The sequence below is a fragment of the Pongo abelii genome, chromosome 15 (genome assembly GCF_028885655.2).
Source record: "Pongo abelii isolate AG06213 chromosome 15, NHGRI_mPonAbe1-v2.0_pri, whole genome shotgun sequence".
Taxonomy (NCBI): domain Eukaryota; kingdom Metazoa; phylum Chordata; class Mammalia; order Primates; family Hominidae; genus Pongo; species Pongo abelii.
The window spans coordinates 36,854,129-36,881,970 of NC_072000.2; the positions used below are offsets into that span (position 1 = coordinate 36,854,129).

At 36.3% G+C, this 27,842-nt stretch overlaps 1 protein-coding gene and 1 long non-coding RNA gene across 15 annotated transcripts in view; one reads left to right on the forward strand and one right to left on the reverse strand.

Annotated features, from left to right (window-relative positions):
- Positions 1-27,842, forward strand: part of NPAS3 (neuronal PAS domain protein 3) — an 876,176-nt gene that overhangs the window by 265,799 nt on the left and 582,535 nt on the right. For 8 of the 14 annotated variants that reach the window (XM_054529997.2, XM_054529999.2, XM_054529998.2 and 5 more), the window contains one exon: positions 15,339-15,583. In XM_054529997.2, the coding sequence (XP_054385972.1) occupies positions 15,339-15,583 (245 nt within the window). Of the gene's footprint in view, positions 1-15,338; positions 15,584-15,693; positions 15,745-27,842 lie in introns of all 14 variants that reach the window. The other 6 variants (XM_054529993.2, XM_054529994.2, XM_054530000.2 and 3 more) reach the window with 1 other exon arrangement.
- On the reverse strand, positions 22,066-27,841 carry LOC129049743 (uncharacterized). The gene is made up of 2 exons (XR_008513035.2): positions 27,644-27,841; positions 22,066-22,429 (listed from the first exon to the last, which is right to left on the reverse strand). It is a non-coding gene; the product is annotated as an uncharacterized LOC129049743 (long non-coding RNA).

Here is a 27,842-nt window from a genome sequence, read left to right on the forward strand (position 1 = left end):
AAGGACTAATTTACAGTGGGTTTAATTTCAGTAGCACTGCTACTGGCTGTGTTGTTTACTATTTTTAATCATGACTTTTAAGGACATTCAGATCAGCAGCAGCATAATCATCTTTCAACACATACTTATCAAAGACATACTCTATATGCAAGACATTGTCTCTCAACATTATTATTGCACTAATAAAAACAGAGCCTTGTTTAGCATGTACATTTAAGATATTGTTAATCACTTATTTTGAGGGGACTACACTTTGACTCATTGTTAAAGGGCTATTTTAATTTTTAATAAAAGATTCTTTATACATGATGTCACCATAGTGAGCTGATTGAACTTTTGGTTGTGATTAAATGTTCAATAAAACTGTGTGGCTTAAACATGGTAAATGGATCTATGTATTAGGTTTGTGCAAAAGTAACTGCGGTTTTTGCCATTACTTGCAATTGCAAAAACCGCAATTACTTTTGCACCAACCTAAATATATACATATAATTATTTTCCACTCTCTGGGCTACTTTTACTAATAGACTAAGCCGCATAAAATAGTAACTTTAACTTTGATAGTTTATAGTAAATTTATAAAACAGAAAAGTAAAAGCAGAAACACACTCAGAGGAAACTACTGTTAATAATTATGGTTTCTTTTCTTCTAAGTTCAGCTTTCTTCATTTTCCTCCATTTTATGCCTCTTTGCCATATCTTTAATGTCACCTAGCTTTACTGAAAATCTTCATACCCATACCTTTATGTGCCCCATAATTAAATCCTACTCCCAAGAAAGGTTATTAATACCACTAAACCACAGGTTTCCAATTGCCACAGGCCAAATGAGAATCATAAGGGGCCTACAAAGAGTTTCATTTTTAAAATAAGATGCCAATGCTTTCAAAAACTGGAAGATTTTACATTAAAAAATCTGGATTTTTGACTTCTTTCTGAAAGGAAGATCTGGCAACTTTGGGGCCACATTCCAATCTAGTAACAAATGTTTTTATGAATAATGAATATCCCCTATGTGCTGGGAGGGTGCTTTCCAGTTTTCCACAGGACCCACCGTTCCCTGTTACTATTCAGCAGTGAGATCCAGTTTCCACTAATCATCATGCTTGCACTGCTTTCTTTCACCTAGTCATCTTTGCTCATTTGCATAATTTTCTTTGATCCTGCAAGTATTTGAGTTTTTGTGACCCTTACTTTAAATCCATTTACAATAGTCTAACCATTTCAGAAAACGAATAAAAACCAACCAAACTATATCACTCTTCTTACATGTATGAATTTTATAAGATATGACTAATGCAAATGAATGATTCTGAGAAGAAATCAAATAGAAGAAAATGAGAGAGAAAGACAGAAGGCATTTGAAGGACCATCTGGGACACTTAATGAAATGCCGACTTTATCTAATACTAGTAAAGCTCAAATACTACCTCTAAGAAGTTTGGAAGTGTTGACTAATTGGTGAAGTTATAGCTAGAGGCAGCTGTATATAAAATTCACTCCCCTTCACTCACCTAACAATGGTGTGTGTGTGTGTGCGTGCGCGTTTGAAAAGTGACTCAGTTCTACAACCATGGGAACATGGCCATGTTGCCCCATTGCCCCTGGTGGCTCATTGAAGTCCACGCTGTCTTTGTAAAGATGCTGTTGAGAATCACTGCCATTTGCAGAAGTGAAGCTGAAGACTTAGTGATCTTTTGTTGCCTGATAACTCAAAAGGACACCTTGAGGAGAAACCTTTTGAGATGAGTATCTCAGCCCAAACAAAGCCAAATAAAATGCAGAGAGAAGATAGGTATATTTAAGAAAGGGCTCATGTAAAGCGTCCTGTGACAGGCAGGCAACAGGATATCCGCCTTGGTCAAGGATCATGTTGAGCTCTCAGTTCAGGGGGAAATGCTCAATCATGTAGTACACATTTTGTGTATTTCAACCAATTATTCAGTGGATTATAGGTTCTGATACTAAAGTTATTTGTGGATGCTTTGTGATGGGGGCACATTGAGAAAATTGCTGGCTTTCATTGCCCCATTTCAATTAAGTAGTCTCTTTACATCAGCTTCCAAATCATGTGCTTTCCTCCATCTGAGAACTCTCAACAGTTGGGATTAATGTTACTATTAATGTTACTTTAATGATTTGTTCAAAATCCGGAAATTCAGTGTTGACTTTCAATTAAGATAACTGAAACTGTTCAGTTTTATATGTACTTATATTATGATACAATCTTTTGTTTTTCCATGAGAAACTTGCAAGCTCATACAATACATTTTTAAAATGTGCCTAATTATTTTATTTTTATGTTACATATTTTAAACATTTGTTTTCTACATAGAAATGTTACTGGGTCCGGTATGTTGGCTCAGGCCTGTAATCCCAGCACTCTGAAAGGCTGGGGTGGGCAGATCACTTGAGGTCAGGAGTTTGAGACCAGCCTGATCAACATGGCCAAACCCCATCTCTACTGAAAAACACAAAAATTAGCCAGGTGTGGTAGTGCACACCTGGAGTCCCAGCTGCCTGGGAGGCTGAGGTGGGAGAATTGCTTGAATCTGGGAGGCGGAGGTTGTAGTGAGCCAAGATGGCACCACTGCATTCCAGCCTGGGTGACAGAGTAAGACCCTGTCTTAAAAAAAAAAAAAAAAGAGAGACATGTTACCGATATTTGTCATCCTGTTACATAAGTAGACTTGGTTAGAATAACTAATTTGTAATTCCTCAAAGGCAGATTTTTATGAGAGGACTAAGCTCCTAATAAAGGAATAGGAGCCTATCAGAGGACTGAGCACTTTTTTTTTAATGAAGAATAATAAAGTTTTATTTGTAGTGATAGAAATCTGGAGAAAATTTCTTACATTGAGTATGCTCATTAATATCCTAACTACTGAGATAAATATTTTTATTTAAAATAAAAAACAATTTTAAGCAAATATTCATGTCTTTTTTTGAAAAACCCACCCACGTGTATGATTTCTTCTGACTATTTCAGTTGGTTCTTAAGTAATCATGGAAAGATGGTATCATTAGTCTGCATTATTTCAAAGTGATATTTTTCCTTTTACTGAAAAATTCTTTAAGTTCAGGGTAGCTTGCAATTAATTTTCAAGAACTTACTCTGTTAGAACTTCTGTAGTGTATTTTGAATAATATCGTAAGAAAAGTCTTTTTTTGACATATAATTTTCTTCCCCAATTTTATGGTGTCTATTCCCATTATGTGAAGACATGTGGCCTTTCTTGACTATTTCTTAGACATTACATTACACATTACACTGTTTAATCTTCACAAAGACATTGCAAGTTAAACATTATGTACTTTTCAGATAAAGACATTGTAGCTCATGAAATAAAGTGAGTTGCCAATGATGGCACAGATTTTAATTGATGAGAAGGGATTGAAGGCAAGGCATGCATGACTTCAGAGCCCATGTCATTTTGGTTTTGTTTGCAAGAAAAAAGTCCTAAAGAATGTCTCTTACTCCTGTGCTACTTAATTTCTGAGGCTAGTTAGGACCATGTCTTTTTTTTTTTAATTTTTTAAATTTATTTTTGTTTTTTATTATAATTTAAGTTTTAGGGTACATGTGCACAACATGCCGGTTAGTTATGTATGTATACATGTGCCATGTTGGTGTGCTGCACCCATTAACTCGTCATTTACATTAGGTATATCTCCTAATGCTATCCCTCCCCCCTCCCCCAACCCCACAACAGGCCCCGATGTGTGATGTTCCCCTTCCTGTGTCCAAGTGTTCTCATTGTTCATTTCCCACCTATGAGTGAGAACATGCGGTGTTTGGTTTTTTGTCCTTGTGATAGTTTGCTGAGAATGATGGTTTCCAGCTTCATCCATGTCCCTACAAAGGACATGAACTCATCATTTTTTATGGCTGCATAGTATTCCACAGTGTCTATGTGCCACATTTTCTTAATCCAGTCTATCATTGTTGGACATTTGGGTTGGTTCCAAATCTTTGCTATTGTGAACAGTGCCGCAATAAACATACGTGTGCATGTGTCTTTATAGCAGCATGATTTATAATCCTTTGGGTATATACCCAGTAATGGGATGGCTGGGTCAAATGGTATTTCTAGTTCTAGATCCCTGAGGAATCGCCACACTGACTTCCACAATGGTTGAACCAGTTTACAGTCCCACCAACAGTGTAAAAGTATTCCTATTTCTCCACATCCTCTCCAGCACCTGTTGTTTCCTGACTTTTTAATAATCGCCATTCTAACTGGTGTGAGATGGTATCTCATTGTGGTTTTGATTTGCATTTCTCTGATGGCCAGTGATGATGAGCATTTTTTCATGTGTCTTTTGGCTGCATAAATGGAGTAAGCACTTTTTTAAGCATGTGTAGCGTCTAGGGAAGACTTGGTTCCTGAGTAATGGAAGCCTAGAAACAGGCATTTCCTATGTTGTCTCACTTTAAAGGTTTCTGTGTGAAATATCATGACCCTTCAAATTAAATCTTACATGGTAATCTGTGCCACATAAAAACATTTAGGCTCCTTATATATGTAGTCTCATGCCATAGAGCCACTCTACCAGCAAGGGCCAAACCTATTAGAGATGGGAAGTACAGTAGTCAATGAAAAAGCAAAGAATGATTCTAATCACAGTAGTTAGGTCTGTGTTACACAGCTTGGTAGAGACCCCAGGATACCATCTATTGTGGCAGCTTCTTAACCCAGATTTGAGACAGGATCTGAGAACGTGGTTCAGGAAGCACAGTCTGTGCAATATGTTGTGTGTTGATTTGTATACTTTTTCTCCTCCGTAAGAGCCTGTAGCTGCTGTCAGGTTTTCAAGGGTGTGACACACGGAAAAAGTTGGTCACTGAATGGAATCACATTCCATCCCCAACCAGCAGTCGGCAAATGATACACTGAGCAAAGCACTGCTTTGGGATTCCGAGGGGGCCATAAAGGACATAGAAACTGGCTGCATTCTAACGGACTCAATCATCTGGTTAAGACCCTTGTGGGATAACTTGAGAAGGGACGAAGACTTCTCCCAGCTATTCCAATTCCAGCTCTCTTTCAGAGGCGCGACCAAGCCAAGCATTTTCTCCAAATACTTCTCAGGTCCTACTATTGCAAAAAATAGGGAAAGCATGGCATTTGATAGCACTATTTGGTCAATCATTTATTGGAGAAAAAAATGCCTTTAAGCATCAAGGCACTTCTCATGCTCAATTTGGATCCAATAAATTATATTTTCATTTTTTCAGAAAGTAATTTTTATATTAAAAAGTTTACTGAAGAGAGTCCAGCAAATAGTTAGCCTCCACAACCCTATATGCAAAAGAAATGGTCTTGCCATGTAGAAATAAACAATCTTAATATTTTGATTTGTAGCAGTTTATTCAGATTTGGATATATATTATCTCTATATCTTTATAGATAAAGATATATAGCTATAATTGTATGATCTCAACACATGCTGCTTTATAAACCGCCAGTGATTGTTGAACATATTGTAAAGTATTTTCTAAGCCATTGAATATTTTTCAAGATCCTTGTTCAGTATCTTGAGAATACCCCATACTTTATTTTTAAAGCTTATTAAAAATGCAGTAAATATCCTTTTTGGCAATATGTTTGTTTACATACTTGGTTATTTTTTCCTAAGTTTTCTATAAGTTAGCATGGGCCTAAAGTAGACAAATTTCTAAGCCTTTGGATATGTAGTTGCTAAATTGTTTTCTAGAAATTGTAATAATTTAGGCTCCTGGCAACCATACATGTGCTTTTGGAATCTGGATGAAAGGTGAAATAACAATATGTGTCTTAAAAAAACAGATAAGTGAGAGAAGGAGTATACAGTTTCTTGAGGCTGATGAACTTGTATTCTCAGTTGTAGTGTTTAAAAAGAGGAACCATTTTACTTAGTGATCTCTGTTTCACAAAGGAATGTGGATAAAGTATAATGGTGTGTTCATTGGTGTCAAGTAAAGCATGTGCTATGTTTGCTAGTATTCACATGACCATAACTTAAATTTTTCATACATAAAGATCTTTAAACTTGTCAAAGCATGCTTTCTCCCTTCCAAATGTGTTATATCAAGCTGGAAAGTCTTCAGAAGCTTTCTTCCACTTAGTTGTGCTTTCAGAAGTGTTTGAAATCACACTTAAAGAAAATTAAAAGAAAAAATGAATTTTCCCTCTAGAAAGGTCATTTGAATTTGAATTCCAAAGCAATTTAGTTTGGGACTTATAGCAATTAACAGCAAATCTATCTACTCCAAATTGGAATAGGTGTTTATAAGCCTGAAAATAGGGGTTTTATTGGATATTTCATTAAGGAATTAAGTTTTCAAAACAATTATTATGAAATTTATATGGGTGATTATAAATTAAATTTTATCAGTGACTTAATTGTCATATAAATATAATAGAGAAAAGGGAATCATGAGGATTTTATTCCTATAGCAGCAATATTGCACATTAGTGATAAGGACTTGAGTTATCTGGCCAAGGTTCAAATGCCATCTCCAACCATCATTGGCCTTAGGTGAGTTACTTTTCCTCTCTCTGTTTTAATTTTCTTGGGAGACAATAAGACTTACGGGAGGACCAAGGATCCTGGTTTGCCCAGGAATATCCTGTTTTTAGCACCTGAAGTCCAGCATCCAGGGAAAGCCCTCTCTAAAACAAGAAAACTCCCCGTTTTGGGGGATGGGTGTAGAAATTTGGAGGGAAAATTTAAAAGCTCATACAGTACTCCACTGCCAAGAGTGGCTGAAAACAATGCTGTTTTTAGCATCAGTCATATCTAGCATAGACTACTACCTTCCATAGTCACTGTTACCAGTTTTCCCCTTCATTGCTGATATTGGCAACCATGAATTAGATAATGTCGAAAACACTTGGACCTTGACTGAAATATAGTAAGCATTCAAACATATTCATGTTTATCATTATATTAGCTTCCATGATGTTCTTTGATGGTGCTGTATACTGTTAAAAAAGCAGAAATAACATGTATCCTTTCCTGTTATTGATATTATGAAAAATAGTACTATAGTTCTTTGGAGTGGTAGAAATTCCGGCAATTGCCCTTTGCATGGTCAGTGAAATGTCCTGCCGTCAAAGGGTACCCACAGTTCTCTCTCATTTTTCCTTTCTGCAGAGATGCTCTGACCCTTTCAAACATTTAGCTGTGGACTTTCCTCTCAATGTGTGCTCACGACTCCTGTTACTGTTAATGGAAGTTACACATGTGTGCTCACCAGGATGAGAAAGCCTTTATCCCATGTCGGGCAAAGACCCGTGATCCTGAATCTCTTTCTAAACTTCCGACCTGAAGAGAGCAGTGCAGGGAATTGCTGCTTTCTCACTATATTAGCTTCTTCAATTTCCTTTTAATTGGAGCCTGCAACCCAGATTCTTGTAACTTCAGGGGGATGAACAATACAGATTAAGATCTGGATGCTTTCCAGGAAGTTCTCAGCTCAAAGAACATTACATACACACACACACACACACACACACACACAGAGTTGTGGCTATTCACAAATCGCATGCAGTTGCCTAATAAGTCCATATTTGCTTCTGAGTTTTCACATTTGCAAACTGCAATGCTGAGAAAGTAAGTGAAGTGTTCACCCATCTCTCAGTGTGAACTGATTGATTTAATGTACAGGACAGATAACTACTAGAATAGTCCAAATTGTAAACCAGTGGCACAGAACCTTCAAGTACAATATTTTACCCTTGTTCAGGACATTCATGTATCCTCAAGAATTCTTTTTAATGTATAAGACTTCAATTTATGTTTAAGAACTAGTAAACTATAGCAGTTTGACAGCCATTCACACTTAATTCTGTGCATTAAACCAACAGCATTCTTTTCCACAAACATCCATTGTTAGGACAATGCTCTCAGACAGAATTTATGAGAAATGGAATTATGTTACCAAGGAGATAGCATTTACTATAATGAAGAGTAGATCCTAGAAAATGGCCCCTTTTACAGCAGCTCAGAGCAGAGCCACAAAAGCAATTGATTGGTCTTGGCATTTAGTCTTATATCAGCTGTGTCATCCATAGCTTCAGGAGTGAGAACACTAATCTAAAGTGACATTTCTGTTCTGGCGGGCTTTTCTGCCCTGATGAAAGCAATTACTTCATTCCTAAATGATAATTTGCAGGAGTTTCAACCACTTTAATTGATAATTTTTTTTTTGTTCTGAGTTCAATTGTGAAGTGATTAGCTGATTTGGTAAATAGAAATTTAAGGTGTGAAATATACAAGTTGCTTCAAGGTAAAGTGCAGTTTATTGGGTGGAAAGAAATTACTTGATAAAACTGCAGTTTTTTTCCGTTATTATGGAACTGCCGGTTGTATAGCTTAAAGTTCTGGGGGAAAATGAAGAACAAAACACTTTGATTCATGAGGTTTTTGGCAGACACCAAAGCATACAATGAATAGTTTGGTCTTGCTGTGGTTTATTCAAGGGTTATTTGAATCAAGGTGAACATCAGTTGAAAAGGACTGTGCAGACCTCTCAGCGTTCTTTATTACTATTCTAATGACTCATTCTGGAATTAAATCCTCTTATTTAAAGTGTTAAGAATGAAAATGCTCATTGGCTAAAACCAATTAATTTAATTATTAAGTTCAAACATACACAAGGCATTTTCTGAAGATGAGGGAAGGCATTCAGTTGAATGGCTTTAATTACTCTTTTGATCTATTTTACCACAAGTCAAATGGGTCAGGATTATCCCATCAGAATATATCTTAGTTTAAAAACTGTAAGTACACATCTTGATTTTGATACTTTATCAAATGTTAGCAGTTGCAGATGTTTTTTGACATATTTTTAAAGCAATCAATTTCATATTTTCCTACATGTAGAAAAATAATGGTCATTTCACATGTTAAATGAGAAAAATAAAGCAAGAATGAAGGTCAAACTGATTTAGCACATCAAACAGTCTTTGTCAGCCAAGCTTAATATATCCTGAGTTTGTGGAACAAATGAAATTTTGCTGCTATGTTACACTTTGCTTCCAAACAACCATTACAACTGGTTTTATATATTGTGTGAGCATCAGACCGTCAAACAGCGCATCTTTACTGATGTATTTCTGCAGTGATGATCTACAGCAGCAATCTGCCATTTATATAAGGGCAAAATGTGCATCTATATTTAGTTGTGAAATTGGCCTATTATACTCTTGATGTTTACAGAGGCTAACATAAATTAATGATGACAGCTATGAGCAGTGCATTAGTTAAGCAGCAGAGTTCTTACCTTGAACTTGAAGGTTCCAGTTTTAACTTCCAGCGTATACTATCCAGCTTTCTTTACACGTTAAAGAAGTTTTCTGAAATTATTATCTTTTTTGGAGAGCATTAAACTACTTCAATTTGTGATCTTTGTTGTGCATAATCCTACCAGATAATAGTTGTTTGTGCATTTCTCAATTATGTTACCGTTACCTTATAAGAAAGCTGATACTTACAACCATGCCAAAAAAAAATACTCTTGGAAGAATTTTTTCCTTTGAAGTAAGCTAATTTGATTGACTTTGAGCTCTATGTAATGTCAATGTGGGGTGGGCTCTTTTACTAAAAGTAATGAAGGAAGGGCAAGCATTGCTTAGAGAATCTTTACTGTACTTTTTCCCTGGGAAGCTCCTCATTCGGCTCATGTTAGGGCAAGTGTAGGTACTGGAGTAACTGTAGATTTCACCGTTAACTACGACCAGAGATCTGACAAGTATGCAGGTGTTCAAAGGTTCATGAGTTAAAATGCTGAAGCCTTTGATGAATTTTTGATGGCTGCATTTTTGATACAGGTCGACCTTCTTCCTTTGAGGCTGCATGCCAGATTAATTGATAAATAGTAGAAGTCTGTAGTGCTGGGTTCTCCTAAGCAAAACAAGTAGGAAAATCCATAAAAACCTGTCTGTCTGGCTCCTTAGAAGTACTTTAAAAAGGTAAAATTTAAAATGGTTTTGACCCGGCTTCTCCTTTACCCTATAGTTAGATAACCAAAACCTGCCATGCTCTTTTATAAAGACCAGATATTCTAAAACTTTACGTGAAGGTGTTATGTGTTCAAACTACAGCTTGGAGAAGGATTTTTACATAGAGACAGTGTGGATCTGTCAATAAGGTCAGTATCTGAACCTCCTTCATAAAAATAAATTATTTAAAAGTTGATTAAAATATGACTATGAAGAAATCACTGAAGAGGAGGAAACATTTGATTAAGTTGGCTTCTGTATTCTGTGGCTACCTATTTTTAATCCTTGTTATCCTCTGTGGATGTACAGCTATATTATTTCCATAATCATTATAACCATCTCTTTGAAGTGGGAAACCGAAGTAATCAATTTTTCAAAGCTAAATTTGATCAACCACAAAGGATAACTTACCTATTTTGATTAAATAAGTCATCAAGTCCAAACCTATCTTCTTTTCCCACTGTGGACAAGTGGCCCAGTAAACAATTGACCTCTTATCCAGATTCATGTTAGATTCACAAAGATTGCAAATTCTGAGTCAGTTTCATAATATTGGCTTTTTGATAGCAGTAGCACCCCTTTTTTCAAACGTTTTTGGGGATATATTTTGCTGGCTTCTAGCTTGAAAAGAATTTCATGATTTGACCTTGCCCCCAAAAATAGAAGTTGAGGAGGCATCTGCTGTCCAGCTTCCCCACTTCTGGGCACCACTTGTCCTGGGTGAGCTCTCCATGGTCCTGGATCTGGGGCTTTGCCTGATTTTCAAGAGAACTTTTAGGTTTGTGATCTTTTGAAAGATCATCTTGTCTAGAAGTACACATGTACTCTTGATTAATAATTATCATTGCCATTTAAAAACATTCAATAGGCATTTTCACAATCTTCCTGAGTAATCTGTTCTTGTAACAGCTGTTTAGATACTCATTTTATAATATAAACAAAATTGCTTGTCCTGCAATTGAATGTCACCTTTTATCTGTTATTGTACTAAAAAAAGGCTCCTTATGATCCTGCACAAAAAAATTTATAAATCTTTAAGCATCCACTAATTAAATATATTTTTATTTGAACAACTCATTAAGTACACTTATGGTATACAATGAATAGACCATAGGTAAAATGAGGACTATAATAAAAGGAAAAATGTGTTATGTCAGAACCAAGGAATAGGCATTGTATTAGTGAGAAGAGAGTGCACATTATTAATGAGCATTGCAGACATTATAAGGAAAGAACAATCAGTGTGAAGTGAGCTTAGGTTTTCATTTAACGTGTCTTATACAGCATTACTATGTGTCAGGCACCATTGTAAAGATCTTATTAAAAAAAGACTCATTTAACTAAATTCTAATGGCAACCTTATAAAGCAGAGTATTATCCCATTTCACAGATGAGAAAAAGTGAGGCGGTAGAAGTCACCTCAAATGTACATAATTAGTAAATAACAAAACCAGGATTTATACCCAGGCTGGCTAGCTTCACAATCCATTCTCTTATAAGAAGAAATTATAGACATTAGGCTGGGCGTGGTGGCTCATGTCTGTAATCCTAGCAATTTGGGAGGCCAAGGCGGGCGGATCACTTGAGATCAGGAGTTCGAGACCAGCCTGGCCAACATGAAAAATTAGCTGATCATGGTGGTGCATGCCTGTAGTCCCAGCTAGTTGGGAGACTGAAGCAGGAGAATCACTTGAACCTGGGAGGTGGAGGTTGCAGTGAGCCAAGATCGAACCACTGCACTCCAACCTGAGTGACAGAGTGGGACTCCATCTCAAAAAACCCCAAAATGATAGACATTAGATTATTAGCCTTTAGGTTGGTGTGATGGACTACATTTGAGAATCTGAAAATCATTTACTATTTCTCCTATCTATCTATCTATATATTTATATGCATACACACAATAATGCGTATAATATCCAGATACATACATACGTATATGTGTGTGTGTGTTTTGAAATTATTGACGTTGTTTTTGTTGGTGGTAATAATGATTTCTGAGGATGATAATGTAGTCATCAAAAAGAGTTGAAATTTTCATTTGCTGAGGATTCATGAAGAGTCTCTTTTCTGCTATTCATAATCTAAGTGCAAGAACATTAGAACAATGGGAAGTTTAGGCCCAGGGAGTAACTATTTGGGTCTGAAGTTTAATCGTATTTTAGATGGCAGAGATCAGCACTATAACATTTTACTCATGTACAACTAATCTATTCTATCTTTAGTACTCTAGACATACAACCACAATACTTTTGTTTAGAACAAAATGTACGAAGTTTATTTTGGGTTTTAATATAGTTCTTGATTCAATGTGAGGATTGCTTATAAACAGGCCCTACTTTACAAAAGCAAGTGAAAGATTAATGCACAATCTAGAGTGTCATTGTCTTAAGGTCTTTGTCTTCATCTGTTACACCAGCATCTCAACAACCTTTATAATCCTTTGACTGTACTTTATTGCAGTTGCCCACAAAACCAATTACTACTTATTACAGACACAGTGATATCATTCTGAAAGTCTTCTAAACTATGGTCCCTGCATAATGATGTGATGTGAGAGTCATGGAAATCCTTTGTTATTAAGATTACTGCCAAGAAGATTACTCTAATAGGGGGACACCGTGTGTGTTAGAGTTAAAAAAAAAGAAAAAGACAAGGTAGAGAAGAGAAAACAGGAAGGTTGGATAAAAAAAAATAAAGTAAATTCTGACCAGTGCTATTTTAGAAAAGTAGTAAAACATAAGAACACATGTTAGGCAAGGCATCCAAAGGCATTAGTGTCTGCTTACTCCCCTTCCCTGAAGGGATAGAGAAAAGCCATCTCCCTAATAACTATCCTTTATAGCCTATTGAGTTGATCCCTGTGATCTTGGGCTTTGTCTCCCATATGAAGATGAATTTTTTTCCTTAGATTATTGATAAGCCTATACATTAATATCGATTTCAGAATAATTGCCTAATCCTCTATTTGCTTCAGTTGAATAAATTCCTGATATAAATATTACGGTATATTACATAGGTAACATACATTTGTGATCATTCTGAGTGACATGAATAAAGGAAAAACTGTTACCCAATTGTAAAACGAGTCCCTGATCCATGTTTGACCATGACATGTGTTATTTGGCTTGCATGATTTTTTAAAGCTTTAATTTGTTAAAATACCAAAATTGGGAAATGGCATATAAAAGTTCAGATGTTGTCCTCTAGAAGTGGTGACACCAGGCATGACTTTCCCTAAAGTGGCATCAGCTCAAACTGTGCTACCTCTTTGCCAGAGTTGTCCTTCAGTTCCTCCCAGTCCCCATCAGGCCTCTTCACTCACTGACATTCCCTGCCTGAACCCTGAAAGCCCTTGAGTTCGTAACCCCTGCTGTAGAGCCCCATCATAGTCACTTACTGGACCAAAAAATAAATTGTAAGTTTAGCCCACCTTCTGGAGTAGTATTTAATTGCAAGAACACAAAAAGAATAAAGCACTGAACTTGAACCACTGCTCCTACCCCTATGTACAAGTGTTAGGGAAAATATGTCCAGAGACATAATTTCTTTTGGCACAGCTAACTTAAATGTTGTTAGATAAGTTACTTTTATTCTGTAAAGGGAGGAATTCGAACTATTCTTGTATCCTAAGGTGTTAACCTGGATCCTAGTTATACTTACACTTTGTCAGATTCTAAGACATCTCTCACTTATGTAGCTTTCAACCAGCTAAAATTGAGCACTTGTAGAATTGAATGGAGGCTGGCCCAGATATTGGGAAGTAAGTGACAAAACATGTCTTTTCTTTGTAAATTGGTAATGTTTCTGCCTGACTTTATCACTTGAGGTGTATCAAGGGACAAAGATTTTGTCACCTGAGACTGCTATTACTCTGAAAATGATAGCGTTAACTTGTCTAATTCTGAGAAAGACATTTGTTAGCTAATGTAGACTGTTAATAGAGAACATAAAACTGGTTGGGTATTAGCCTAGCAAGTATCTGACCAGAGCATTATGGCATTACTTAGATTACATAGATATTCAGTAAGATATTTAAGGTGTGATTTCTGCAGTGAATACAGTGTTTACACCAGGAAACGATGTCAGGAATCCTATAATGTAATAGGGAATATTATTCACCATAGTATATTCAAAGAGAATGGAGCCTTGCTGCTGAGCCAATTTTGATATCTTCCTTTGGTCTTCCTTCCTTCCTTGTTTCTCTCTTTCTTATTATTTCATAATGAAAAAAAAAGAATGCTAGACTTAAATATTTACAGTGCTTTCAGAATTCAATAAAATGCATACATAAAAATGATTTTAATAGTACCTTGATACTGAAAATATTATCTAGCTACTTATCATTGTGGTCTGATTTTTAAATTTATTTTTCATCAGACACAATACAGAGCAATTCAGAGCAGGTGGAATTCTCCTGTCAGATGCTCACACACAACTTCAGTTGTGCCAGATTCTGCCCTCAGCAATGTGAGCAAACTTCAAACAGAAATGCACATGAATAGTTGAAGGAAAATTCTGGATCCCACCTGTTGCCTCTTCTGGGAAGTAATATGTCTATAATGTTTATAAATTTTAATAACCCATACAGAGCTTTATCTTTCAATATTAAATTTATATTATCGTAAAGTTTGACTTCTTTGGGCAATATATTTTATTCTCTAGTATCTTAGAAAATCTATCTACTAATGTATGTCCATTAATAAAGAAGTATGCTCTCATCAAGCAGTTGTCAGCACATTTATAAAATTACATTGAAATCTTCATTTTAAATATGATGTTTTCTTCATCTAACTGAACGTGCTGTGATCTTTATTGAGTGCTGGAAACATATTTGTTGATTCTGAAAAGGTGAATTGTATTTGTGTTTACCTTCTGCTCCCCAAGATTATAATTGAAATGAATTTTTCAAAATAGTTCCTTTTGATGAGGATCCCATACTGATTAAATTTAAATGAACAGAAGTATTAGTTTGAAATAGATACACGAATGTAAGCCCAACTTATAAATTGCTTATAGTTGATAATATCAAGCCACCCCTGTAAACCTTCTGTTAGGTCTTAGAAACAATAAATACATCTCAATGCATGGACAATTGAAGGAAAAAAACCTTAACAAGTAAAACAAAATTTTTACTCATTGGACTTGAGTTTGCGAAATGTAAGGCCAGAGTTAGAGTTTATGGCTTTAGTGGACATTTTCTGGAACTCATTTTACTGTCACTCTCTAGTTTTGAAATAGTTTTTGGTAGAATTTTGGTGGGAAAAAAGGAAATACAAAGAAAGCAGTATTTGAATGATGACAAAGTCACATATTCTAAACCACACATCCTCACTCCTTTGATTTCAGTTTACAAGCATTGAGAAAGGAGAAATCCCGAGATGCTGCTCGCTCCCGCCGGGGAAAAGAAAACTTCGAGTTCTATGAATTGGCCAAGTTGTTGCCTCTTCCTGCAGCCATTACCAGCCAGCTCGACAAGGCATCCATCATTCGACTTACAATTAGCTATCTGAAAATGAGGGACTTTGCTAACCAGGGGGACCCTCCGTGGAACTTGCGAATGGAAGGCCCTCCACCTAACACATCAGTCAAAGGTAAGTTTTAGGTCACTGTTCAGTCTGAATATGATGATCTGTAGGGGTCTGTAAGACAAAATGTTTACCATCATCCTTTCTTCTTTTCCTGCATATCAAATCCTTTAAAGGGATACAAATGTGGAAATCTGAACTCTGCATGAGAAAGACACCATGTGAAGGTGAAATAAACCTCTTATTTTTCTATTTTATTTTCAAAAAGTCTATCAGCCTAAAATTCTGTCACTTTATATAAGATTTCAGAGAAATGAAAATGAAATGACACATTAAAATGCTTCTTGGGTTTAATTTATGTTTTACAATTACATACAAATTCTTCTTCATGAGTGGAGTATGGACACATTTGTTAAAGCACAGAGCTGACAACAATTTTCTGCCTTAAGTAACCAAAGAAAGGCAGGGAGCAGAGCTCTTCCATCTTTAGCAGGCATTTTAAGTTAATGATTTTATTGACCAACAAAAATCAATCTATGTATTAGTGTTTCGATTTTCTCTATATACAGATTACCTAAAAGTTGTAAATATGAACATGTATTTTTTATTCAAATCCTTGATGCGGTTACACTTACAACTTAGTATCTTTAAATGTTAGGTCTTTTTCACTCTGATGCCTAAGACAGGTATTTTCTTGTGTGTTCCTGAAATTCCTAATAATTTATGGCATTTTTGGCATTTAAATATGCATGGATATATTTATTGATGTATATGTGGTGTTGGCCATTGGTTTTCTATCTTTAAGGGTATTTCTATCTATTCAAGGTGTATGGCCTAAATAATCTGCTAAGTTCTTATGTTCAAATTGTGTATCTAGACACTTTATAGCATGAAATAAAACTGGGCATTTGGAGGAGGTGCAGGCAACTTCCTCTGGGGAAGAATTAGCTTCTTTTGTTACATCTTCCCACCTACCTTTGGAAAAGTCCCTGTACTCTTGGCTATGATAGGAAAGGGTACTAGTGGGGAGCTGTAATCTTTTGTAGGATTCAGATTGAAATGAAGGGTCAAAAGCAGTTATTATTTACAATTTTGTGCTAAGAGCTGTGATCATATATGTGTCCGTGAGAGTGTAAATTTGTTACTTGGGGATTGTGTTATGCACATTAGAGGTGGAAAATAACAATTTAAATTGTAACAGGTTATTTTCTTCTAGAGCAACAGTTGGCAAACATTTTCTGTGAAGGGCCATGTAGTAAATATTTTAGGCTTAATGGGCTACTCAACTCTCCTGTTGTAGCACAGAATTAGCCATAGACAATATGTAAACAAAACAGCGTGGCTGTGTTCCAATAAAACTATATTTACAAAATAGGCAGCAGCCACAACATTTGTTCCGTAGGCTATAGTTTGCAGACCACTGCTCTAGAGTGTAAGAATGACACTTAAAGATTGAGGAGAACACACAACAGAGGTACCTCTCAAGGACAGGATGTCAGTCAAAGGTAGCCCAGGAAAAATAAAGCAAGGCACATTCGCGTTGTCCTTTTACATCCCTTCTGCCCTTGAGCATGTAGATATCAATTCAATAACACACTAATTCATGTTTTAGATTGTTTTATGCTATAAAAAACTACCCGAGAGTGGATAAACAAAAAAGGTTTAATTGACTCACAGTTCCGCATGGCTGGGGAGGCCTCAGGAAACTTACAATCATGGTAGAAGGTGAGGCGGAAGCAAAGAACGTCTTACATGGCAGCAGGAGAGAGAAAGAAAGAGACAGCAAAAGGGGAATTGCCACTTTTAAACCATCAGATCTCGTGAGACCTCACTATCACGAGATAGCATAGGGGAAACGGCCCCCATGATCCAGTCACCTCCCAGAAGGTCCCTCTCCTGACACGTGGGATTATTAATGCAATTAGAGACAAGATTTGGGTGGGGACGTAGAACCAAACCATATTACAGACATTAGTACCAAATTTTTCCAAGCTAAAGATGTAAATATAGTTGTGGTAAATACACATTAGATATATTTTTTTCACTCTAGTTTGAGGCACAGGCTATCTTTATTCCAAATCATACAAGATGAAAGCATGAGGGTAACAGGTTAGGAACCATACCATGTGAAAAATATGTAATAATTATTCAAATATGTAAGTTCAAAAAATATATTATTCAAATGAAATGATGGAATGGACCTGTATTTATTTAACGTAACTCAGCAAATTTTTATTTGTTTATTTTCATTGTTAAAGGGGTTTGTAGTCAATAGGCTTTCTTGGCAGTAATGGCTACCAAAGTAGAAAAATGTGATGGTCCTGTTGTTTGTCCATTTGTCTATGATGTAATAGTCCAGCTTACTTCTAGAATCATGGCCTTTTAGGCATGCAAATGTATAGATCACATGTAATTATTCCCTCATTTTATGAGGGATAGTTAGATGAGGCAAGTGTTAAGTGGAAACGACTTTGCAATTCAGTGTTAGCATATCTAAGGCAAGAATCCACTTTTCTTGCCTTTCTGTCTAGTGCTCTATCACTTCTTGTCATTACTACAGATAATGTTTATGTCACCATCATCAAACATTTTAGGTGAGAATTTTCTCAGCTTCAGACTGTTACTAATACTTCATTTTTATTTCGTGGCCTTCAATTCCACTCTTTAACTTCTTGGTGTGATTAAGATGTATAAAAAGAAGATAAAACGTGGTTGCTGCCCCCACGTTGTTGCAGTTTCTGGAATGGCATGGTAGTGTCAGTGAGAAAAAACAGGGTGGTGAAGATGCATGTTTAGAAACCTGGAAGGAGATAACGGATTTTATTATATTTAAAATTCCATCCAGATGGTGGCAGAGCATCTAAGTTGGTACATGTTCACTTTCACTATTAGTAAACTGGTGATAGGTTAGAAATGAAGATGTAAACATAGTGACTCCCTACTGTCTCCCCTGGCTCTCAAAAGTAGGTAGAAATATAAGGAGCACTTTCTATAAACTGGTTCTGCTGTAAAATATATGTACATTTTATTGCTTTACTCTAGTTCTTTAATGCAAAACTGCTATTCATTCTGATCAAACATTCATGAAACAATAACATCAAAAGAAATTCATTTTAATTTATTAAGGTCTTCTATGTTGTGCCCTTGAAGACGTTCATATGGATAAACAAGCTTATATAAATAGCCTGCAGCATCATGTGAAGTGCAGTTCATAATCCAACAATGAAACGATAGACATTATACTTCATGCTTCTCCAAGCAATCTCTTGAATAAACCTAAAGGCATTTGGAAATTTGTATGAGAAGTACTTACATTGTGGTGGCAACATTTTTTAATGTGATGAGTTAATCATGTTAATAATTAAATTTCAAAGCTTAAATTTAAATTTGTCCCACACAACTGTATAGAAATTTAATCATTTTAATTTATGGCTTCAGAAAGGTCCTTTACTGTGCCCTGCACAGTATTCATCACATCTTTTCTTAACAGTCCATAAAGGTTGATGAGTTTGTTTTGTGATTCCCATTGTATACAGATTATTACAAGTTATGCTTGCAGAAAGAACACTCAGGTGACAGTATGTAATGTGTCCCAAGTCAATTACTTCATGGAAATGATATGTTAAGCAATTGGAAGGTAACAGATAGTTTTTTCCATTATTTTAGAAATATCTGTATTGTTATAATACAGATCAAATCTACAGTGAACATTATGCATTATTCAAGAAATGACCAGGCATTCTCAGCAGTGTTTCAGCTAAATAACTGATGATTGTAACCTTTAAAGAAATCTCATTGTGGTGACTGTTGGTAAATCACTTCTCCATTCATAGTAATCTCTATTTAGAGGCTATCTAGAAACCATTATATCTTTTATTAATCTTTAAAGCAATAGCCACTGATTTGACATTTGCTAAAACCAGATAAATTTTCTGTCTTTCTAATATCACAGACTTCAGTCAATTTTAAGAGTCTGTCATCTGCTGCAACTCTATTAATCTAGGAATATTTACCGTTGCAATCATAAGTTTTATTTCAATTTAAACGTTGCAGCTTTTAAACAACAATTTGCCTATGTGTGTGACAGGCAACAATGCTAAAATATGTAAAGTGTAAGAAATTCTTAGTCTTTGGAAAGGAACAGTTGAAAAATATGCAAGATAATGGTGATTAAAATTGACTGAACACATTAGGGAAGAACTTTACTATTTTCATAGAATTTCCCTTCGCTATTTCGGGCATCTATTGTGAATTAAGTAGGAGATGTTTCTGAGAGGAGAGATTTGCAGGCCTGTATTTAAGCAACATATTAGCTATCCCTCACTGAAGACTAGACTCTTACTAAAGCAATGATGTTTAATGGATTCATTTTAAATCATCGTGTAGTGTAACTGAGTATAGGTCATACTCAGAGTGACACTAAACTACTGTTATAATATTGTCCCCCAAAATTAGAAAGCATTTTATAAAACGGATTCTGTTTCAATAGAAAGGTAGAGACTCCAAGGCTGAGTGATAGGTCATCTTGGTCTAAGCAGTTCAGGGGTTTTCCTGTTCCTGTTCTGGCATTTTCCTGTGTGCTGACATACATTTACTTCTACCAAGTGACATTCATGCTTTGGGGCAAGGGTCATATACCTCATTACTAAAAGACCATGTGAGATGAAAGTTCATAGAATCAGTACATGGCCATGGACACCGAGCCTATGACATTCTTTTGTATTTTTGCATGGGTAAAAGGAAGAACCCAGACTGTACACCTTAGCTTCTGAGCAGGAGCCTCCTATAGGGCTAGACGAGTAGGGCAAAGATGGTAACTCAGTTCTTGCTTGATTCCTCTTCCTACCTCCATCATCCTCAGCAGACTGAGGAACAGACTCCCTGCTCTGATCTCTACTTCTGTTTGTCCCAATCCATAGTAGGTGGTGGGTACCCAGTGGAAGCAGAACAGTTCAGAAGCTGAGCGGCCAATGTTCGTTGTTGTTTATTTTGGGAGTGAGTACCGGGTTTTACTAGGACATGGAAACGTGATGTATTTGCCTTTACTTAGGTATGCTTCCAGGAAGGCTTTTTAATTACATGCTGTTATACTTTTGTATATTTCTAATGAAGTTAAGACTTCATTTATGGAGCTCATTTAAGAACTAACCTTTTATCTTACTTTATTTTACATAATGATAGGACAAGCAATGTTTATATCACCACATTTCCCAAGGACTATCATCTTTGACACTGGGCAGGAAGGGCTTTCTGACAATTGCAGGCTAAATGATGAGAGAGTATGTCTCTGAGACGCTAATTCTTTGGAGTTTTACACTTTTTCATGAAAAGCTTTGATGACTACAAAGGTGAACTCTGGATCATTGAATTATTATCTAACTCAGCATGAAAAATATTATATATAGCATTGCTGGTGTCTTGCTGCATGCCACTGTTCAAGAGTTTGGCTTGCCACTATTGTTTTCAGTGCATCTGGTACAACGGAGCATTCAGGATTACCCTCAGCTCCAGACAGTGACTTGAAGAAAGCATATTTTTGAGAGAGATGGCTGAGAATATGTGAATATTCAGGTGTCCTAGTCAACTATTGCCAGAGAACAAGCAATCACAACATCTAAGTGGCACACAACAACATGCTTTTACTCATGGAGCTGTGGTTAGGCTGGGAGTTGGCAAGTCTAGACTGGGCTCAGCAGGTGCCTCTGCTTTGTGCCACAGCTCTGGCTGGGCTTGGCTCCTTGCTGGGGGTTCAGCCTAGCTCTGTCCCATGTTAGAAGGCAGCAGCTATTTGGAAGTAGCTCTTTCATGGTGATGGAGGCAAAGGTGTAAGAAGGGTGAACAAAAACAAGCAATGTCTCTTAATGGTGTGGCTCAGAACTGTCATGGTGTCATTTCTGTTCAGTCGTTAAGTCAGAGCAGATTGCGTGGCACAGACCAAAGTCAAGGGGCACGGAAACACACTGCACGTCTATTGGGAGATACTGCAAAGAAACATGGCCAATTTCACAGATAGAAGATGAAGAACATGAATCTGTAATTTAATTTACCTTATCCAGAGTAGTACTTGTGTATTGTTTTTATCTGTAGTTTTTGTTTGCCCAAAAGGAGAAGTGGGCTCAGCATGGTGGCTCATGCCTATAATCCCAGCACTTTGGGAAGCTGCGGTGAGAGGACTCCTTGAGCCCAGGAGTTTGAGGTTACAATGAGCTATGATTGCACCACTGCCTAGAGGGAGAGCTTGTCTCTAAAAAATTTTTTAAAAGGAGAAGTAGAAATGAGGATTTTTTTCTGGAGACTTTGGAAATGTGGGCAAAAGAGTGCAGATGTGCTTTTTTGCATTATACATCAAGATTAATCAACCTCTTTCTATTGCCACTATTATCCTATTTTCCTGTAGCAACATTGAGTGGTAAAACCCATCCATTTGTGCCTTTGAGTATGTCATCATCTGACTGGATTGCTCTTTTCCTTTGTAGGGGCAAAAGTGTAATAACTTTTCCTCACCCATCACAAGGGTCATGGCTGAAACTTCCATAACAAAAGACAGGTTATCAAGAAAAAATTTATTTAATCAAAATTTTACATCACATGGGAGCGCTCAGAAACGAAGACCCAGAGACCCAGGGAGAAGTGCATATTCTTATGCTTAGGTTCGATGAAGAATGGACAATTGCGCAGAAATGTGACTGGACAGAAAAGTCGTGATGTAATGATAATAACTTGTGGGGAATTCCAACAAGTCCTGTGTGTTCAGATTTTTCTTGGCCTCTCCGTGTAGCATTTCTTCCTCTGGGTATAGGGCATGACACTTGTCATGTAAGGGTCTTCAGGGAGGAGAAGAGAGGGTCAGATAGTCTTCCTAGATTTTATGGCTTGCTTTGGGGGAGAGCAGTTCTATTGTGCATGATGCACCTTGAGGAAGAAATAGGGGAAGGAGAAAGGAGGGAAAAAGAAGGTCAGAGAGAATATCTTTTTATGCCCTTCCAGTGTCCTTCAGTTCAAAGTATTCAGCTTGTCAAAGTGCCATACTTCGTGGTATCACATTCTGAAACCCAACACCTTCTATTGGGTTTGCTTGAACTCCTATTCAGCATTCACATCCCAGCTCAGATGTCACTCTCTTGTGCAAATCTCTGCTTCCCCAGAGCATTAGTAATTTCTTTCTTTAGGGTATTGTTACATTATTCTGTTAGTTTGTTATCAACTTAAATTGTAATTTGTTTCTTTACATGCCTGTCTCTGTATTGAGACTATGAGCTTATTGAGGGAATAGCCTGGGTCATCTTATTCCTTTTTATATCTCCAGAACCTTATACAATACCTATGAAAGTAAGTATTTAACCATATTTTAAGTTGAATTGTGTAGAATTGAATTATATCTTGGGATTACTATTAGCAGAGTTATATAGTACTGATAAGAACTATGGGTGAGTTTAAATCATAAACTAGGAAGATGCAAAAGAAGAGTAAAAAAGGAAGAGCAGAAGAAAAATGGAGGGAGAATGATGGGAATAATGTGAAAACAAAGGGAAATTATGCAGGACATGGAGTAGGTGCTAGAAGCAGGTGTGGCTCCCTGGGATGAGCTGCTAGTCCCTGCCCTGTGGTAGGGTTCCCCCATCAACGTGGTTCTCCATGTGGATGTACATGCAGAGGAGGCGCAGGTTAAAAACTGTAGTCTCAGTCCCAGCACTTTGGGAGGCTGAAGCAGGTGGATCACCTGAGATCAGCAGTTCAAGACCAGCCTGGCCAACATGGTGAAACTCCATCTCTACTAAAAAATACAAAAATTAGCCAGGTGTGGTGGCAGGTGCCTGTAATCCCAGCTACTCTGGAAGCTGAGGCAGGAGAATCACTTGAACGTGGGAGGCAGGGGTTGCAATGAGCCGAGATTGTGCCTCTTCATTCCAGCCTGGACAACAAGAGTGAGACTCCATGTCAACAGCAAAACAAAACTGTAGTCTCAAGAAAACCATGAGTATTCTGGGTGTGTGAACTGGAGTCCATTCAACAAATACCTGAGTATCTTCTCTTAGTAAGTCAGTCCTCTAAGTCCTTTGCCTTGGAGATATTTATAATTCATAGAGGAATGAATGTGCAATACATAATGGTATAACAGCTTTCAAGAAAATTAAACATACCGTGTGACTGGTGTCATAAAGCCCTCTCTAGACCTCAGTTTTCTTTTTGTCAGTGATTCTGGTCTGAATGATTACTTACTGTCTAATCCAAAGTCCCAATTCCTCAGAAAGGATTTAGCGATTATTGTCTTAAATTAGACTATTTGAGACTAATAGTCTTCCTTGGACTATATGGTTTCTTGAAGCTGTTTACTAATAATTTCAAAATCCACATACCCTAACTCTTCATATTTTGCTAATATTTCTATTTTCCTTTTCTTTTACTTAATTCCCTTGTACATGGAGGTACCATATCTCCCTTCTATGTGTTCAAAAATATATGGCATTGTTTCTTATCTTAAAAATTTTTTGTTTTTATTTTCAATATTTGAGCATGTGTCATCATTATAAATAAGACAGGAGAGTAAGATAGCACATAATGAAGTTTTAAATAAATCAAGTGCAAAATATATGATAAAGATAAAATAAGAACCTAGCACTTCATATACTTTTTCTTTGCATTTACTCTCTTGAGAAAACTTTAGGGAACACACTTATATTCTATATCACATCCAACTTATTTTAAAAAGTCTGCCAGTTCTTGATAATGTAATATTTTAGTCATGACATCTTGTGGTTTTGCATTATACTGCACTGTACTCACTTATTTAGGACTTTCAAGTTTATGTGCTCTGTTCTTTAGGACTGGAATTCTTTAACATGTTTTTGTTAGCCCTATCACCTCTTGCAAAGCACAATATATAGTTCCAATGCTCTGCGGATGATAATATTTCATAAGCATAGCAAAGAAGGAGTCACCTCTGACTGCTTTATATGATTGAAATTGTACTGTGGCTTTAATTTTCAGAAACGGCTTTCTGGATACTGTGCATAAGTATTAGCTCTGCCTTAATAAACATGTGGTGACCTCCACCTGTGAAAACTAATGTATCTTTGAATATTGATTGACTGCAGCTTTTCAGATCCTTTCTGGGTCCATAGTATGTTAGTAAATGTCAGAACCTCAGCATTCTAAAGGAAGGCCAATAGATTTTTTTTTGTTGTTAAAAGACCAGATCGCCTGGTCTTTTAACAAAGTCAATTACAAAGTTGGAACTAGAATTTGGGCCTCTGTAATCCTAGTTTAGAACATTTTCTTCCATAATGGAGACTTTTCTCTCTATGTTCAGCTACTTATAATTGGAATCCCTTTTCCCCGTTTACATTGTATGTGAACATTTATCCACAAATCTAGCTCATGTTAGACACTGGCCCATTTTAGAGCAAATGATAACATTTTATCATGTTATGATTCTATGAAATCATAACATGATTCTATGAAAAGAATAATTCTATGAAAAGAATAATTTTAAGAAGGCATTAGGAAACTGGCTGAAGCCTAGATGGGAACTTTCTGTAGTGTCTTTGCATCAGTACAGGGAATTCTCTATAAATCTAAAAGTGTTTCAAAGTAAAAAGTTTTATTTAAAAAAAATCACTATAATTCACTGTGATGATAGAAACATTAGAAAAAAAAGCCTCTGTCCAAATGGAAACTTGTTATTTCCCACTTTCCTACCTTTCTAACTGGTCAATATTGAGTCCCCAAATGCTCAACATTCTAAAGTGCTTCATGGCTGATTGTACTAGGAAATGTGATTAACTGACAGTTACAATATCAATCAATGGAAATGGAAGGGAGGAAATTAGTTAGTCTGTTTACATAGTTTGCTTAAAACTTTATAACTGAACTATTGCCATAGAGAGTCATACATAAGTTTTCTTTAAAATTTATAAATTATTTCCATTTAAGAGTCATACATGAGCACAGGTGCTCTGGTTAGTCTCCTTCTTTTTCTTGTGAAGGTTATGACTAGTATTACATTTTCTATTCTTCCAGTCTTGGTCAAAGAGTGCCTAAAAGGGAAGGTTAGAAAGCCAAGACAAAACCTAGTTATAGAGTTCTATAACAGGAGTCAGCCAACGTTTTCTGTAAAGGATCAGATAGTAAATAATTTAGCCGTTGTGGGCCATAAGGTCTCTGCTGCAACTGCTCAGCCCCACTTTTATAGTGCAAAAGTAGCTATACAGACTATAGACAAGTTGTAATGGAATGCATTTGGCTGTTTTAATAAAACTATTTGTGGACAAATCAAATTATGGCATGTCATGAAACATTATTCTTATGAGTTTTTTCAACTATTTAAAAATTTAAAACAACAAGGGTAATGCATTCTTAGCTTGTGGGTGATACAGAAACAGGTGGCAGGCTAGATTAGACCTGCATGCACGCCATAGATAGCCAACTCCTGTCGAGACCATTAGAACTGGAGGTGGACTTAGGTACCTATTTTAGAACCCATTATGGTAGAAAGCATACTTCGAGTTGCAAAAGGTTGATTCTTGTATTTGTTTAAAACATCACAACAACAATGAATGGCCGGAAATATGTTTTTTAAAAAAATAATCTTCAGTGCTAATGTATGTGCATAAGTCTATTTGTCATGACGGCTGTCATGACTAAATTATGTACCAGCCAGGAGTGTGATGTTGGCGTGTTTCAATAGCTATCCATAGATGTATATGCATTGTGTATGTCACCGAAAAAATTAAGTGAAAAGTCATATTAAATCAGTGGTATCATTTGGCTTATTACTTTTGGCAGTTTTCTCACTTTAATATAGCAAATGATCCAAACTAAGGCTATTCACATAGTCTTTGTAAATGCATGATCTTAATGAAGAGAAACATGATGAAAACATTGTCTATACAGGACTATTGTTTGGTCATTTTGACCTGGCTAATCAAACAACTGATCAGTTTAGGTTAATTAATAGTTTTGATTTATTTTTCCACATAATTTATTAGTTGTCTTTCTGATTCAATTGATGGTTTAAAGTATGCTGTGAATCTAATCATCGTTAAAAATCATTAGAAATAAGATGTTTGAGATTTGTATATTTATTGGTATTATTATCAGCAGTACAATGAATAAAATTGGTAAATCTAACCTAGTCTTTTGCGGGTAAAATTTAACATATCTCCAAAACCAATGTCTATATAAAATGAATAAATATGGCTAAATTATATAGAATAATATAATTTTCGTAACTTATACTCAAGAAACCAAGTACAGTTACTAGGAAATAGCTCCTGTGGTCTTCTGCTGTTGCCCATTGGGAGCAGTCAGTCACCAGGTATTGGCTGAGTGCTCCAAGGGTGAATGTTACTGTACTAAGTGCTTGAAAGACACTAAAATTCAGTGAGTTCATAGGAATAACTTCCCAAAGTACTACAGATACTTAAATTTCAGTAATGTTTTGTAATTAAAGCATATTACTTAGGTATAATTTTACAGTTTGGGAAATAAGACTGTGTTGAATATCAGCACTGATGATGAAAACAGACTGTGTACACAGTTTGGGTTTTATACAAATACTTTAAAATATTGGCTTTCTTCTATAAAAATAGATGAATACTATCCAGGTTTTTACAAGAATTTTAGCATAAAAGCAAAATTGCTATTATTTTCCATTTTGAAAAGAGGCATGAAGATAGCATTAAAAAATATGTAAAATGCAGTATGTCCTAGAGACATATGAAAGGAAGCAGGAATGTTGATGCAGGTAAGCCTCATTTTGGATGCTCTCAGGGACGTTTGTAAAGTGGTGCAGTGATATTTGCTTAGCTGACACCTGACCTAAAGTGCTTTTCATTATATCTTCTATAGATACTGAGCTCCTGAAGTTGCAGAAAAATCTGTAACAAGTTGTTCAGCCTCTGCTATGTTGTGATTCACATCTGGTAGGCAATCAGACTCAACCTCCTTGTTGTGAGTCAGTGACTGAATTTGTTGCTATATGAACAACTCCAATTGGAAAACTAAAATAATACTTTTACTGAGATTAGAAAAGGGGACTCTTGCTAGGGTGTCTTAGTTTGGACGGCTGTAACAGAATACTATAGATGGATTGGCTTAAACAACATTTAAAAAAAAATTTCTCACAGTCTGGAGGCTGGAAATCCAAGATCAAGTTACCAGCATGGTGAGGTTCTTCGTGAAGGCTATCCTCCTGGTTCACATAGCCATTTTCTTGTCATATCCATACAAGGTGGAAAGAGAGAGAAAGATTGTGTCTCCTGTGTCTCTAATCTCATTCATGAGGGTTCCGCCCTCTGTGACAATTACCTCCCAATGGTTCCAC